Here is a 15,108-nt window from a genome sequence, read left to right as displayed (position 1 = left end):
CATGAGAAATTGAATCAAGCTACTCTCCGCAAGACAACTCTAATTGCTCTCAGTTGCCTACAAATAAAGGATTCCACGGTCAGTTGCCTTCCAGCTGCATCTCCCTTCTACAGCATCTATCCATACACCTTAGGCTTCAACCCCACCAAACTACCCACACAGCAAATACACTGAAATGCCTTTTTGTCCCCCTCTGATCTTCCTTCAAGGTCATGTTCAAATTCATAACCTTCATGATGCCTTCTCATTGCCCCATTCAAATCTGTCACTCACTCTCATGTCTTCCACAGATCTTCGAAGTGCATTAATAGAACTATAAACATTATTCTTTATCTTCCAGATTCTCTTATAAGCCGTAACCATCTCAGTCATTTTTCCTTTGTCCACAATACATTGTACATATTAGGTGCTCAATTAATTGAAATAACTACAATTTGTTTAGTAGTACGTGCCAGGAACCACATCAGCCACTTCTATAGGAATATAAAACACCAGCCTTCAAAGTACAGAAGAAACCCCCAAGGCTACAACGGCAGCCAGTGGCCAAGTCAGAATTCAAGCCCATATCTACTCAACTCCAAAGCGTTTGTCATTTCACGGACACTGTTCTGCCTTTGAATGTAGAAAAACAGAATAAAACAGTAAAGTGAAAAAGTATTGGCTCACTGGTCAGTCAACCCACTACAATCTTCTGCCTGATCTTTCAACCACAGAGGTTAAGACATGGCCAGTATATGGCTTAAAGTGTGTTTTACAAATTATCCTATTTGGAATCAGTGGAGCACGCCACTACGTTATGGAAAAGCCTTTCATTTCAGTGCCTCACAGTGAGATGGGACGTGTATTCGTAAAATTTTTGATGAAGTTTAGACGTACTCTATAAAAAGCCTATGTTTTTCCTTGGGGTGGGGGGAGGTGGGGTAAATAAAGCAAAATCAACTTTAAAGAACACCATACATCTTCTTTTAAGAACACACTATCCAAATGGCTACAGGGTTCTGCAGTTTGATAAAATCGTGACAAACACCTGAAACATAAAGAAGGGTGAAATCCCTACCATTGATTCCGGGGAGGTAAACTGGCAATAGGCATTTGAGAAAAGGCTTCAGGTTTGAACAGCACTGGCTTTCAAGTTCCTACTGTCATCAACTAGCTGCGTGGCTTTGAGTCAACATCATGGATTTCAGCTTCTTTGTGAAATGGGGAAGCCACTGGTCCTCTCAAAGATAATGATGAGCAGAAGATAATAGCACATGAAAAGCACTCAGCTCTTAGTAAGTTCATAAACCTTAATTCCACACCCCATGCGGAACCGCCTACCTACCCTAGAGGGCTAACCTGACTATCAAATCAGAAGTTGAGAAGGAGAACTGACTCTGGGTGGTGAACACACAATGGGATTTATAGATGATGCAATACAGAATTGTACACCTGAAATCTATGTAATTTCACTAACAATTGTCACCCCAATAAATTAAAAAAAAAAGTTGAGTGGCCTTTCTCTTTTGGTTACCATGAAGACTTGGTGTGTTAGATATGTTTGTATAGTAACCTTTTAAATAAAATGAGCTGTTAAAAAGCTTGTGGAAGTGAGACAGTGTGGGGCAACAGCAAAGGGGTTAGTTAACATCCTACATATTACTAAATTCTAAAACAAACTCTGTATTACAAGCTTAAACCCTACCAAACAAGTCATTTTGACTACCAACATGTGTAATTAAAGTTAAAAGCATACTAAAATAACACTTTAGTTGTTGACCTTAAAGATCCTTGTCAAATGCTCAACTGAAACATTAGCATATGAAGGACTGACTTGACTTTTGTCTGCTAAAGAGGGCATTACATGGCAACACTGCACAGAGCTCCAACCTTCTGAAGTTCAAATGAAAACACCGCTAGAATGTTAGAGCCCAGCTGAGCTGAACCCAGATGTATTCCATCCTGTTTTACATACCCTAGTTTAACTGGTTCAGAACGTAAATGTCTTCATCTCAGGTGGATACTGGGAAAGCGGCAAGAGGTTTAGTTATGTTGCCTACTCCAATATTTCAGTTACCAGGTGATTTAAAAATCCCGCCACTGAGACAAGAGCAAGAAGAGCACTGTTCAAAAGCTTATAACATCAGCCAGAACCTGGCTCCACAACACACACACACACACACACACACACACACACGGAGCAAGCAGGCAGGCACCACCCGCTGGAGCGCCACCCACTGCCTATGTTGCACTTTTTGGAAAAAACCAACAGTGTTACATTGATCACTATTAGGTCTACAATGTTTCTCATGAGAGGAAAGAAGTTCCCCAGAGGGTAGAAAAAACAACGGCAGCTGTTGCTACAGGCACGTTGATTACAGACCCACAATAGGCACTTACTGGTAAATGTTGATTAAATTATCAGTGCTAAGTCTAGTAGTCACAAAGCCCCTCTTTTGCTCTTACTGATCTTTTTAACTGTCAGGAACTGGAACGAGATTTTTGACAGATCATGGTGGCAATATGTTTTCAAAATTACTTTGAAAACTACATCATAGTTCATTACAACAGCAGAAAAGTTATTTGTGAACCATACATACTAAAGCATGAGTGTCACTTAAATTTGGTTTTTGATAGAGATTCTGGTTATAATATTATATACTATTCTGGTTATGTTTAAATTAGTATAGCAGTTTCCACCTGTCCCTTTTTGCATTTCTTCCCTGCAGAACTGCACTCATGAGCTGATATTTTAACTTTGTTCTGTAGTAACATCACACCAAATAACTTCACAGGCTGCAGGAGGAAGTGGCCACATGAAAGCAGGGAGTAAATAGAAAGTGGTCTATTTAATTTTAATTCAGTGCTCCAGTGTGCAAATCAGGAAGACTTCAGCAACCTCTCATGTCAGAAATCTGAGAAGGGTGCCTTCAGGGAGAACTCATTGAGAAATCCCTCAAGTACAACTTTGTAGTATTTTACACTCAGCCTGGTGAAGAGGACAGATACCATAACAGCCCCAAGTTGAGTTCATTTACTCTGTACAAGAAATACTGAATTAAGTGACATTTCAACGGGAGGGGGAGAGATGACAGAAGAGCAGACTTAAAACAAGTATAACAACTTAATTCAAACTACCAAAAAGTGGTTTTTAAAGCCCAGTCTCAAATATCTTTTACTCAGAATATACCGCACTGGAACTGAAATTACAACAATGTATATAGGGAGTGTATTGGGACTTTGCTTATTTTTAAATGTGGGGGGAAGCCTGTTTGGGATAGTTTGAGGTTTTATTGAACCTGTACTTACCAAACCCACAAACAAGAAAAGCACTGTCATGCAATGCAGCAAGAACAATGCTGCAATATCCTTCCCCAGCATTCCTGAGAAGAGCTCAGAGCTATTGAGTCTTGTGTTAAGGTCCAGAAAGCTAACAAGAACCAGAAATTATATATTCTAATACATCACACCATCCCCTTTTGCATGAATAGTCAATCTTAGGTAGTACTTATTAACACGAAGGTATATTCCACTAGATATCATTTTAAAAATAAACTATGAACATACACCATTCATGAACCTGGTATCAAAATTATAGAAATGTTCACTTTAAGGATATTACAGACGTTTGCATTGAAAACTTAACATTTTCAGGTCATCATAAAGTCTGGAAACTGGCACATATTTTCCTATTTTTTACTACATTCAGTGACCAAAGAACGCCAGCACTTCATGAACTGGGGGTAAATAGGTGAGTCCCACAAGGTGGCACATTATACCAGACTCAATGAGAAAAGTTGGACGATGATTTCCGAAGTAAGTGACTGTGCTCTTCATGCTTGCAGGATCTGAACCTCCAGGACTGCTGCCAAAGCCACAGTTAGTGAAAGACAATGAATCAACATCACAGATGCACACGCAGAAGCGGATGGAAATGCTGCATTAATGCACCACACTTGTTGCAACTTTGCACCGACTCCTCAGATGGCACACAGAGCAGACCATAGTTTAAAACGTGATATCAAAAACCACTTTTTGTGTATATGTGTCTATTTCCCAGACTTTATCTTCTTATAATTTGGCACGACGACGACGACACTACTTTCTAGGTTCTGGGAACTTGTCACATATATAAAGGACTTTCACCAACCTGAGGGTGACACCACACACACTGGATGAGCACAGCGTGCCTCCTTGCACTCAAGGTACGAGGCTGTCTGTGTGGTTTCCCAAAGTGCAAACTAAGGCTGCAATGAGCTGGGTCTTGGCTAACTGTTGAATGCATTTCCCTGAAGTACAGAGGCTGTGGCTGACTCCTCCCTCAGGCTTCCTCCTCACCGCCTGACACCAGAGTCACACTGGAAACCGAACTTCCCATCTCTGACACTCCATTCCAAGACTGGTGGGGAGAAAGGGGAACGTCAACTTGCACACATAGACTACTCCCCCTTTTTTATTAGGCAAGTCTGTGGCCCTCCCAATCAGCCGGAACCACAAAAAAACAACCCTGCAGTAGGTATCACCTTAATCCAAACTTGATACCTTTGCTACCGAGGCCAGCCTGGGCAAAAGATTAACCTGTGGTCCTTGGCTATGGCTCACTAACCGGGCCAACCCTAAAGAGAGAGAGCGCCAACTTTCTGTTTGTTTTAGAGGAAATACTTCCTGGCACATGTTTAGTAAAGACTCTGAACTCTGTACATGAAGCCACGTGGTTGGTGCTAATCTGGCTCCATCCACTCCAGATCCGCCTTTAAAGCAACCTCTTTCGGAGGGCAGGCCCTGGCGGGGTAATCGACACCGTCTCGTTCCAGTCACGCGGGCTCCTCTCCCCGCTGCAGTCCTCTCACGGGCGCGGCGCAGTCCTGGCAGTGTCACAGGGGGACGGGGAGGAGAGAGGCTGGGGCCTGAGGGGTCCCCTTCGACGGCATCAGGAAAGGATTCATATCTGTGGGGCACAAACTGGCTTTTTCGGCTCGAGAATTCCGAGGGAGCTGGGTAGAAGGAGATGCCTGCCCTTCCAGGAAACCCGACTTTGCCACTAGCAGAGTGCGCGGGCACACAACTCGCTGCGCCCACCTGTAGCTACAGCAAACAAAACTTCACCTTCTGAGTCGGAAGAATCCGGTCCCTTACGCCACCCCCTGGCCCACGCCGGCAGCGGCCTGCAGCTCCGCGGGCTCCTCACCTGATACCCCTGAACCCCTAACCTGGTCTGTCCCAGCACGCAGACCCAGCGCGGCCCGCGCGCCGGGGTGGCGTTGGCGGGGTAGAGAGTTGGAATTGCCTGCTAGGGATTAGGAATTCGTGGAGACGCCGCTCACTACCCTTTGCAATTCCAACTCGCAACTTTGCAGCCACACAGCCGCTGCCCTCCCGTCCCCCCCGAGGCGCGCACCCGGCTCCCTCGGCTTCTCCAACGCGTTTGGGGGTCGGGGGGTGGGGGGGAGCCAAGGGTGGCGGCGGCCTGAGCGCCCAGCGCACTTACAGCCATAGCGCGGTCTCTGCAGGGACGGCAGCTCCTCGTGGGGCATCCTGCGGGGGTCTGGGGGCCCGCCCGGGGCGCGCCCCCCGCGGCTTCCCTCGCTGGCCAGGCTCGCCGGCTCCGCGCCCCCACCGGCGCACTCGTATCCGGCCTCTCGCTGCCCTCCTCTGGCCGCCCCGAGATGGGCGACCGGCTCCCTCGGTGCTCCCTCGCCAGTGCCCGCTGCAGCCGCCGCGCGCTGACACTGGAGCAAAAGTGAACTCTCCTCCCTCGCTCCCTCCCGGCCGCCGCTGCCACCTCCCTCCGCAGGTTTCCTTTCTCCTCCAGTTCGTCCCCGTTATCCACCGCGCTGGGAGCGCGCCGCGGAGCAGCGACCCCTACCGCGTGCGAGGAGCAGCGCCGGGACCGTGGACCCGCCCCTGCCCGGCCCGGCCCGGCCCGGGGGTGGAAGGAAGGGGCTGAGCGGGTCGCCCGCCGGAATACCCTGCAGCTGGGGCCTGCGCACAGCTGGCAGCCTAGGGGCTAAGGCCGCCCCGCCTGATGTGTCACTTCTGGAGCACTTAGAGGGTGGAAGTGAATCTACGCGGGCAAGAGCAAGAAAAACCGCAGAAGACACTGGCAGCCCCAGTCGCCTGGGGTGTTGCTCCGTTACAAAAGGACGAACAGCGCGGGTTCCCCTTCGAAAGTTACCTCTGTGCTCCCTTGACTACAAAGTACAAGGTCCCCCTCTCATGACAAGAAACCGAGAGCGTGTGCACGCGTGTTTGCTGGAGGAGCGAGATAAACACTACCCGAGCAACCATTCAAAACAAACAAGAGCGAGTCATCCTCGGCTCACCTTCGCACCCCACCTCCCACCCGCGGTACAAAGCTATCGCCCAGCCCTGCTGGGGTCGCACACACCAAACCCTTTTCCGGCTAAGCTTTTAAGGAAATTAAACCACATGTGGCTGTTTTAAAAGGGGGGGGGGGGGTTCCATGCGGTCACCTGGAGCTGTTTTTCTCTTTATGCCTCGGAGAGAGAAGATCTGACGGAATGTGGGTCTCTTGTATACCAGGATCCTCACCTGCTTGTCAAAGGCGGAATGTGTGGGCGACCAGATGGCTGGCAAAATAAAATAACTGAAATAGAATTGTAAGAGATTTAGTTGAGGAAAAGGTGGCACAGTAACACTAACCATTTTTAAGTATGCAAAGATACAGAGCCAGCTGTTTTCCATTTCATATGGGAGATGTGGTCCTCAAACTGGTTGAAACTCAGACTCTGGGGCCCCACCCTCAGAGTTTCCAGTTCAGTGGGTCTGGGGACCATGAATTTGCATTTCTAACAAGCTGTCAGGGGATGCTGACACTGCAGATCTGCGGACCATGCCCAGAGTAGTTCTGTTAGAAAACAGGCACGAGATTTCAGTTGGACTCAGGAAAATCTCATTCAGATGGAGAACAAGATGATTTTTCTCCCCCTCCTCTGCCCCCCTTTTCTTTTTCTCTTTTTTCTTTCTGTTTTAGTCTTTTTCTGGAGGCTTTAGCTTCTCACCTGGTTGGAATGGGATGAAAAAGGATTTTTGGTTTTTTGAGTTTCCCCCCCCCTTAAAGAGCAGTTGTCTCTAATCATAAGAGCAACGCAAAGGTGAAACAGCCACATTTTGAGGCACAGCACCCTGTTAGTCAGGGTTCGCCCAGAGGGAGACACGTTCAAGGAGAATTTCCTGTGTTTCAGGAGATGCTGAATTGGATAATATCTAAAGTTCAATCCATCTCTCTGATTCCATGTAATAAGTACTATCAAGTAAGCCCGACTTGCAAAAGCAGTTTTCAGTATGTGTGTGATCTAAAGCACAAAGAAGTGTGTAGTCTATTTTTTTAGAGGTGGGGAAAACAATCACTGGAAACTAGAATGGTCAAGGAAGGTGACAGAACTTGAAAGTGTGGCTCAACGTGGACCTTGAAAAATGGATAAGAATTGGATGAGAATGTCCACTCCTAGAAGACAGGCAAGGACAAGGGACAATAGGGTGAGGCATGAGGGTGGGAGAGAATAGAAGCTTCAAAACTAGTATCAGATCACAGAGGACACTGAATAACAGGCTAAGAGGACTTTGAGAGCTCTTAAAGGTTTGAGGCGTGGACGCTGTATGATACAAGAGAGTTTAGGGAAAGCAAATCTTGCAGCAGGTTATAGGATGGATTTAGAGTGAAACACTTGGTGGTGTTGACACGTGGTGAAGGGGCTGTGACAGAGATAGAAGAGAGAAGTAGAATTTCAATGGCATTGACTTCAGTAAGAGTGATAAAAAGGCGTTTTAATACAAACAAGTTGATGCCATCAACACTTGCATAGATATCACAGATTGTAATAAGTAAATAAATACCTGTTAATGGCAGAAAGTGAAGGTTAAAGCATAAGCAGGTGATCTGCAAAAGAGTAGTTCTAGGTTCGTGTTCTAGCTGGTTAGCCCTTCTCTGAAGGCTCTGGGGAGATTTCAAGGCTTTGTCATCATTATGTTTCTATGGAGAACCTAACACTAAGAAATTGTAAAAGCAAAGGCTCCTGCTTTCTTGCAAGTGCTGAAATTAATCTTTGGGATTTCAGCCTGCAGTCACTGGGTAACAGTACTATTCACAGATCACTTCTCAGAATCTCAGAAAAGAAACTTGTCTGCAGAATTCTGGGCTATTTTTTCTTAAGGTTTGACATTGGAGAGTGACTCAAATAAATACAAGGCAATGTGCCAGCTTATTTTGCCATCTGACTATGCTTACAAGGATATTAAAAACAAAAACTGAGGCCATCTAGTGAAAAATGTTTTTTTCATAAAGCAAAAAAGTTTTGTTTTTTTTTTCTTTAACGTAAAATAAAAGATGACACTGGAAAACTACTAGATATGGTAAAACAATTTTTAAAGAAATATTGCTTTTAAAAAATGATTGTTTTCTAAGGCCCAGCTCTCTCTTTTTGATAAATTGAAATGAGCATGAAAGTGTTTGGGAAAAAAATGCAACTGTGTTTTTATAATAAAAACAGATTATTTATATCAAGAGGTTCGAACAAGATTTTTAAAAAAAGTATGCTTGAGTAAAAATCTTGGCATGAAACTTTAACCTTCCATTCACCTTTGAAAATTTGGTGAGTTCCCAAAACTATCATGTTATTGATCATTTTAACATATTTACCAGAATACATGACCACTGTGCATCACCAGAAGTGAGACATGAAGAAGTGACAAGAAAGAAATGATTCTAGGCTTTTCCCAAGTCCTGGGTGCCCTTGGGGTGTCAAGATTTTCTCTTTCCCTGTCTCAGAAAAAGAGAGACAATGAACAGGAGCAGGAACTACACTTTATTGCAAAGGAGACTTCTATATCTGAAAAGGAAATGGTTACAGTCCACCATCACATTTTAAAAAAAAAGGAATCAGAACAGAAATAAATGCAGTGTTTCTGTTCTCAGAAACAAAAGTGGGAGTCGTAGTGTCCAGGGAGAGAATAACTAGAACTGAAAGCCCTCTAGCATCATTTTATGGACAAGAAAACAGAGGCACAGAGAGGTTGCATGATTTCCATGGCTATGGAAGAATAGAGCCTAAACTATCTTCCAGGCCTCCCGAGATTCTTTGCCCATTGCTTTTTCTACTGCACATATTTCTGTTCATATATACGTATTTTTTCCCCCAATGAAGTCCTTTTTCACTTCACTAAAGCCTATAATTTTGCACAACTTTCAAATATTTTGTCAATGTTAAATCGGCAAGCCGTCCAGCAACCTTGACTTTTTCTCTGCTTTAAAGTTCTAAACAAATCAAAGTTTGGAAAGACTGTCTAAACTTTCATTTTAGCATGCAAATAAGTAAAACCATGCACAATTCTGTTGTTTTTCCCATTTCACAATTTAAGAAAGTTAGAACTCCAGTGACTCCCCAGAGTTGCCCAGAAATGAGCCCAGGAAAAGCAGCATTGAATCTACGTGGCCCCCTTCACTTTTTACCCCCTTTACCCTGTGTTTTCTCAATGGCAATTATCACCTGACATCCTCACAGCAAGGACTTGGTCTAATTCTTCACTGCTGTGTGCCCAGGACTTGCAGCAATGCCTGAATATAGTAGCTGCTCAATTATTTTGTTACAATCATGAATGGACTAAATAGTTATATGTACCAGACACTATAGTAGAATAGTTATTGCTTTCAATCCTGTAACAACTCGATGAAGAAAATATCATTATTTTTATTTAATGATGAAGAAACAGACTCAGAGTCTTATAGGTAATAAATGGCAGTGCTGGGTTTATCTGAGTCCAAACCTTTTCCCCAGCACAGAAGCCAATCTCCTGTTGTTTAGACTAATAAACTGAACTACAAATTTCAACATGTTCACTTTCTGCTAAACACTTGTTCCCCTTTCCCAGGTGCCTGGTAAAGGACCTGCTGCAAATGCCCCCCAAGTTATCATCATCTATTTGCCATCACAAAGAATGAGGGGCTTGGGTCCAGTTTGTGTCTAGGCTCTGATTATAGTTTTACTGATAATTCGGTGTGGTTCCTTGTTGGTCTTATATGTGTTAATGTGATAAGATCTGAAAGGTGCTCAGCAAAGGGCTCCACCACGAGGTTGTTCTGAATCAATTTTTTAAAATCATTCATGCTTTCCCATTGACTTTAACTTCAAGTATGCCTTATCTTAATCTTGGATTGATCAATCTTTGGCAGGAGCTCTTATTCCTAGTTTAATTTTCTCTGCCTGGCTCTTACATTCTCCATCTGGAACACTCTGTCTTATTTAGTTGATGAGAGGCAAACAAACTTCTAGCTGACTTAGGAGAGTTTGGATATTCTGAAAGAAGCTTCACTATTTATCAGGGGATGAAAATTAAAACATCCTATTCTGCTGACAAAAATTTAAATGTTTAACAAGTGTCGGGAGTCAGAAGCTCTTATCCAGGGCTGGGAAGGGTGTACTTTGAGCAATCATTTTAATGAATAAGTTGGCCATCTCTAGTTAACGTAAAGATGTACATTTCCTGAAGTCCAGCAATTCCATATCTACTAATATTCTCTAGAAAAGCTCCCACTTACAGAAAAACATGTACAAGGATGTTCCTTTCAGGGCAAAACTGGAAACAACTTAATGGTCTTTAAGTGGCAGAATGGATAAATACATTGTGATATACAATAATAAGACAGAGAATGATAAGTACGATGTGATGTCATTTATGTGTAATTACAAACATACAAAATAATATTACATGATATATTGGGACATATGCATGTAGTAAAAGTACCTTTAAAAAACATGCATAGGAAAAAATGCCAATTTCAGAATAGCAGTAACCTCTGAGAAATTAGGGAAAGGAATGAAAGCTGAAAAGGTAGACCAGGAACAGCAAATATGTCTGTAACATTTAATTTTCTTTTAAAAAACTGAAGCAAATGTGGCATTGTTGCATCCTCTATATCTTTATGTTCAGAATGCTTTTCAAATACTTTTTAAAAAGACACATATATTCTGTTAATACGGTCAAAATAATGTCTTAGTTTGTTGGTGTCTGGTTTTTAAAGTTCAAGTTCATTCAATTTTCTTGATTAAGGCAAATCTATATTATTTCAAAACAAAGCCTCGTTGAAATGAACAAATGATGGTGGCAATTTGGATATGCAAACATGCATATCTTTCTAGGAAGGTGCTTATTATTTGATGAAAGGGTTGTGGCTTCTACCCCAAAACTCAGCTACTCCCTAAGGGGTTGCTGGGACCCAGTTACTGAGGATGGGCTTTTCCATTTATGGATTTGTTAGGGTCCTTCTAGCTCTTCACTTCATGAATGGGTGGATGGTTGACATAGGACTGGTGTATTCTCTAAGCAGAAATGGCCACACTTTCACAAAGTACTGCTTAGACATTTTGGTGGGGACTCCCTTCATTTTAAAGCCTTTCCTTTTTTTTTGTTTTTTGTTTTTGTTGTTGTTGTTTTTGTAGCCAACCAGCTGCTCAAGTTCAGTTACTCAGCTTGTTAAGAGTTAACTTCACATCTGGATCTGGTCAGCCAGAGCCCCAGTGTAAAAGCCAATAGTGAACCAAGGAACACCACAGCAAGGAAGGCAGGTTATCACCAATGCCTGCCTTTTGTCATACTATAAACACAGCTGTCACCTCAGACTCAACAGATAAAGTCAGAATCATCCAATTCCACCTCAAGCCCCATCTACCAATGGGTCTTTCCTCTGATTGCCATACCTGTTAATACAAATATTTTCAGTCACTTAGATTCAAAACCTCAATGTTTTTGGATTCCTCTAGGATCGTTTGTTAGCATTTAAGCGGTCACTAAGATTCCGTGGCTCTTTGTGACTATCTCTCTGGTTTTTTAATGTCTTGTCTTTCTTCTTTGCTCTTGTTAATCTAAAAAATAAAAGGCCAAAGTGAGAAGCAACAAGTGTTTGAGACCCAAAACAATAGCTATTTGGGAAGCACTGATTCAGGTAGAGACTGGCGTTCTGATTAGGAGGTGAAGGCAATTTACCAGAAAGGGAAGGGGAACAACTAAGAGAGTAGAGGGAGAGGAGAGGGAATTTCTATGGGTGTTAATAAGCTAATATAGTGATGCTAATTCTAAAGAATGTCTGTAATTTTCAGTCAGTTTGTCAGAATGTCTGTTTACCTGATAGCTCTGCAAACAGTTGTTTGGAATACAATGCTGCTTTAGACCCAGTCCAAAGGTCATTTTGCCCAGTTTTAACATTCCAAAGGTTTAGGAGTAAGATGTGCAAGACAATTTCTCTGGGATGGCAGCTTCAACTCCATTTGAGGTGGTTCCATTTCGGTATATTATTTTTTACACTCTCATCATCACCACTGTCTCTTTGGTTCAAGCTCTTACGTGGACGGTTCCAATGGCTATTCCTGTGTTGGTTTTTCCCTTTTTGCAATTTAACTTGATTATTTCCTCCACTCAACTTGTGTATCAAATACCTTTATTGGTACCCACCTTTGAGTAATATAATTGCTATATATGTTGTCCTATTGATTAAAAAAAAAAAAAGAGTTAGCATTTGGAGTACCTAGATTTCTCCTTTACTTCCCAAATAGTAAACAAAAGAAGTAACCCCAGACGGTCCAAGACAGCAGTGTGGGAAGTTATCACTGTTAAATGCCTGCTGATCTTCCATGTGTGGAATTCCATGCTAAGATTTTCCTCCTAGAGACTTTGAGAATCTAAAAATGGGGAGCTTTCATGGAGTTGGAATTTGACCATTATCCAGCACACAGTAGGTGTTCAATAAAGATTTGACAATATAGTAGAGATCTATTTGGGTCTGGGCAAGTGATGACACCAACAAATAGGGTCTGCCTACTACATATAAAGATTATTATTTGCTCTCTACAGTTTCTAAGCCAGGTCAGTAAAATCAGCTGGTTTGTGAGGGCTTCTCTCTCAGCTCCGGCTGCTACAACAAATACCACAGGCCGAGCAGCTTAAATCAACACACATTTGCTTCTCACAATTCTGGAGGCCGAGAAGTCCAAGATCAGAGTTCCAGCTGATTGGGTTCCTGATGAGGGTCCTCTTCCTGGTTTGCAGATGGCATCTTCTCATTAGTAGGTTCTCACGCGCTCCTTCCGTGATGCAGGCAGGCAGGGAGAGGGACACACAGAGAGATTTCCTGTATCTCTCCTTTAATAAAGACATTAATCCCATCACGAGAGCCCTATTCTCAGGACCTAATTTAATTCTAATTCCCCAAAGGCCCACCTCCATAGCATCATAGTGAGGATCTGGGGTTTCAACATATAAATGTGAGGTATGTGTGGGGGCTGGGGGTAGAGGGAGAGACACGTTATTCAGTCCACAGCAGCTTCTTTTCATTTTCCTAAAGTTTCTGTATTCTAAGCATGTTGGAGTGTCAGAGTTGTTATCTTACCAGATCACAGGTTCTATGTTTTTGTGAGAACTGACTCTGAACCAGGACCACGCATGCAGAGGAAGGATGGCCTTGTTCAAGGGTAAGACGGGAACCTCCCACTGATCAGCACAAAGTGAGTGGGGGAGGGGAGGCCTGACAGTCACCAGAAAAATGCTGCTTAATGTTCTGTCCTTTGAAACACTTAATGTTTAGTGTTAGAGTTCACGAAACCCTCAGCCCGCCTGCCCCTTCCAAGGGCTACAGGTTGTTGAGTAGTGTTTATTTAAATTATTTTTAAATGAATTTCAATTGTTTTCACTTCGAGAGTGAATTCTACAATCTCTTGAAAGAATCGAAGACATTCCAGGAGGTAAAATTAAACAAAATGGAACAGAGTTAGGAATTTATCTTTTACAAACTATAATGTTAACTTTAAGTGTCCTTTAACATGTGGTGAATTAAGCTCTTCTGAATGTCTGGAGTTTATATCTCCTCAGAAAATCTGTTCATTAGTATAAATTTGATCCTTAAAATAATGTTTTGTTGAAATTGGATGAGGTGCTTTTTGAAAAAGAAAGAAAACATTTAGCTGGAAATGCTATAGAAAGGATTTGGTCAATTCGTGGAAAGTCCTTTTCAATAAGCCATAAAACTTTTGATCAAAATTTTGAAAATCTGGCCCAACTCACATGAAATTCATTTTCAGGACATACCTAGAATTCTAAATGTCCCATGGGCCAGACAACCCGAGCTCATTTTAGTTTACTTCTGATTTTTACCCGAATTTGTCTGTAAACAAATGTACAAATAACACTTTAAATCTTAAGTGACTTGATCTTTCTTCATTCTATTTTAGCATTATTAGAGTTTTTTTCTAGTTCATCTACTTAAGTCAATTCTTCGCAGTGATAATACAAATTTCAATAGAATTCAGCTAACACTACGTATTCACTCTGTGGCAAGATCTTGGTCATTTTCATAGTACTTGGCCTCAAAAATCAGGTTTTGGATTTCTACTCCTGCTGACTCCCCTTGATAAAGTTGCTCAGTCCCTTTAAAAAAATCCCCAGGGTCCAATGGCCACGGGCACACTTTCCTTCTCCTCCCCCTCAAGAGAGCATTGATTAGTCTCCTACGCTGCCTCTGTTAGGCTCCAGGGATGCCTCCGATGGAAGAATCCTATTTCTAAACTGTTTTTAAAATTGAAAGAGAAAAGTTGATATATAAAATTACTATTTCCAGGTAATTTTCATTTCTTTCTCAAAAAGTTTTTCAGTCTCCATGACATGGAGCTCTTAATACATCATCTATTGTTACGGTTCAACAAGTCTCCAGCTTTATTCATTGCATGTGTACACAGTATCATGCATAGAGTAGGAACCCAAAGAATAGTTGTCATGTCACTGAAGGATTAAATGCGATCTCAATTCTCTCCCAAATTAATTTCTTGGTGCATCCTCTATCACTTGCCCCCTCAAACTGGGGTCTTGAAATCAATGTCTTACCTCTTCCTGGGTCTTTCATGCCAACAAGCCCTGTTGTGAGGGAGAAGTTCAGTAAAATCCCATATTTGATGAGTGGCCATACATTCAAACAAACAGCATCCGGTTGCAGCAGAGAGCTAAACCTTGGCGGATGGCCTATATGTAAATCAATACGTACCTGCATTGCAATATCTCCCACACAGAAAAGAACAGAGCCCCAGCACAGCAGAATCATATATAAAACATATATAATATTACATATAT

The 15,108-nt window shown here is 42.6% G+C and overlaps 1 protein-coding gene across 1 annotated transcript in view; it reads right to left on the bottom strand.

The window, feature by feature from the left end:
• The window catches only part of IQGAP2 (IQ motif containing GTPase activating protein 2), a 264,412-nt gene extending 258,612 nt beyond the window's left edge, over positions 1-5,800 (bottom strand). Inside the window, exon 1 of the mRNA XM_033109917.1 lies at positions 5,468-5,800. Within this exon, the coding sequence (XP_032965808.1) occupies positions 5,468-5,513 (46 nt within the window). The 5' untranslated portion in view covers positions 5,514-5,800. The remainder of the gene's footprint in view (positions 1-5,467) is intronic.
• Positions 5,801-15,108: the final 9,308 nt, after the last annotated feature.

Source organism: Rhinolophus ferrumequinum, chromosome 7 (assembly GCF_004115265.2).
Source record: "Rhinolophus ferrumequinum isolate MPI-CBG mRhiFer1 chromosome 7, mRhiFer1_v1.p, whole genome shotgun sequence".
In the NCBI taxonomy this organism is placed as follows: Eukaryota; Metazoa; Chordata; class Mammalia; order Chiroptera; family Rhinolophidae; genus Rhinolophus; species Rhinolophus ferrumequinum.
The sequence above is the reverse complement of the archived record's forward strand: the minus strand, read 5'-3'. Positions and strand labels throughout refer to the sequence as shown.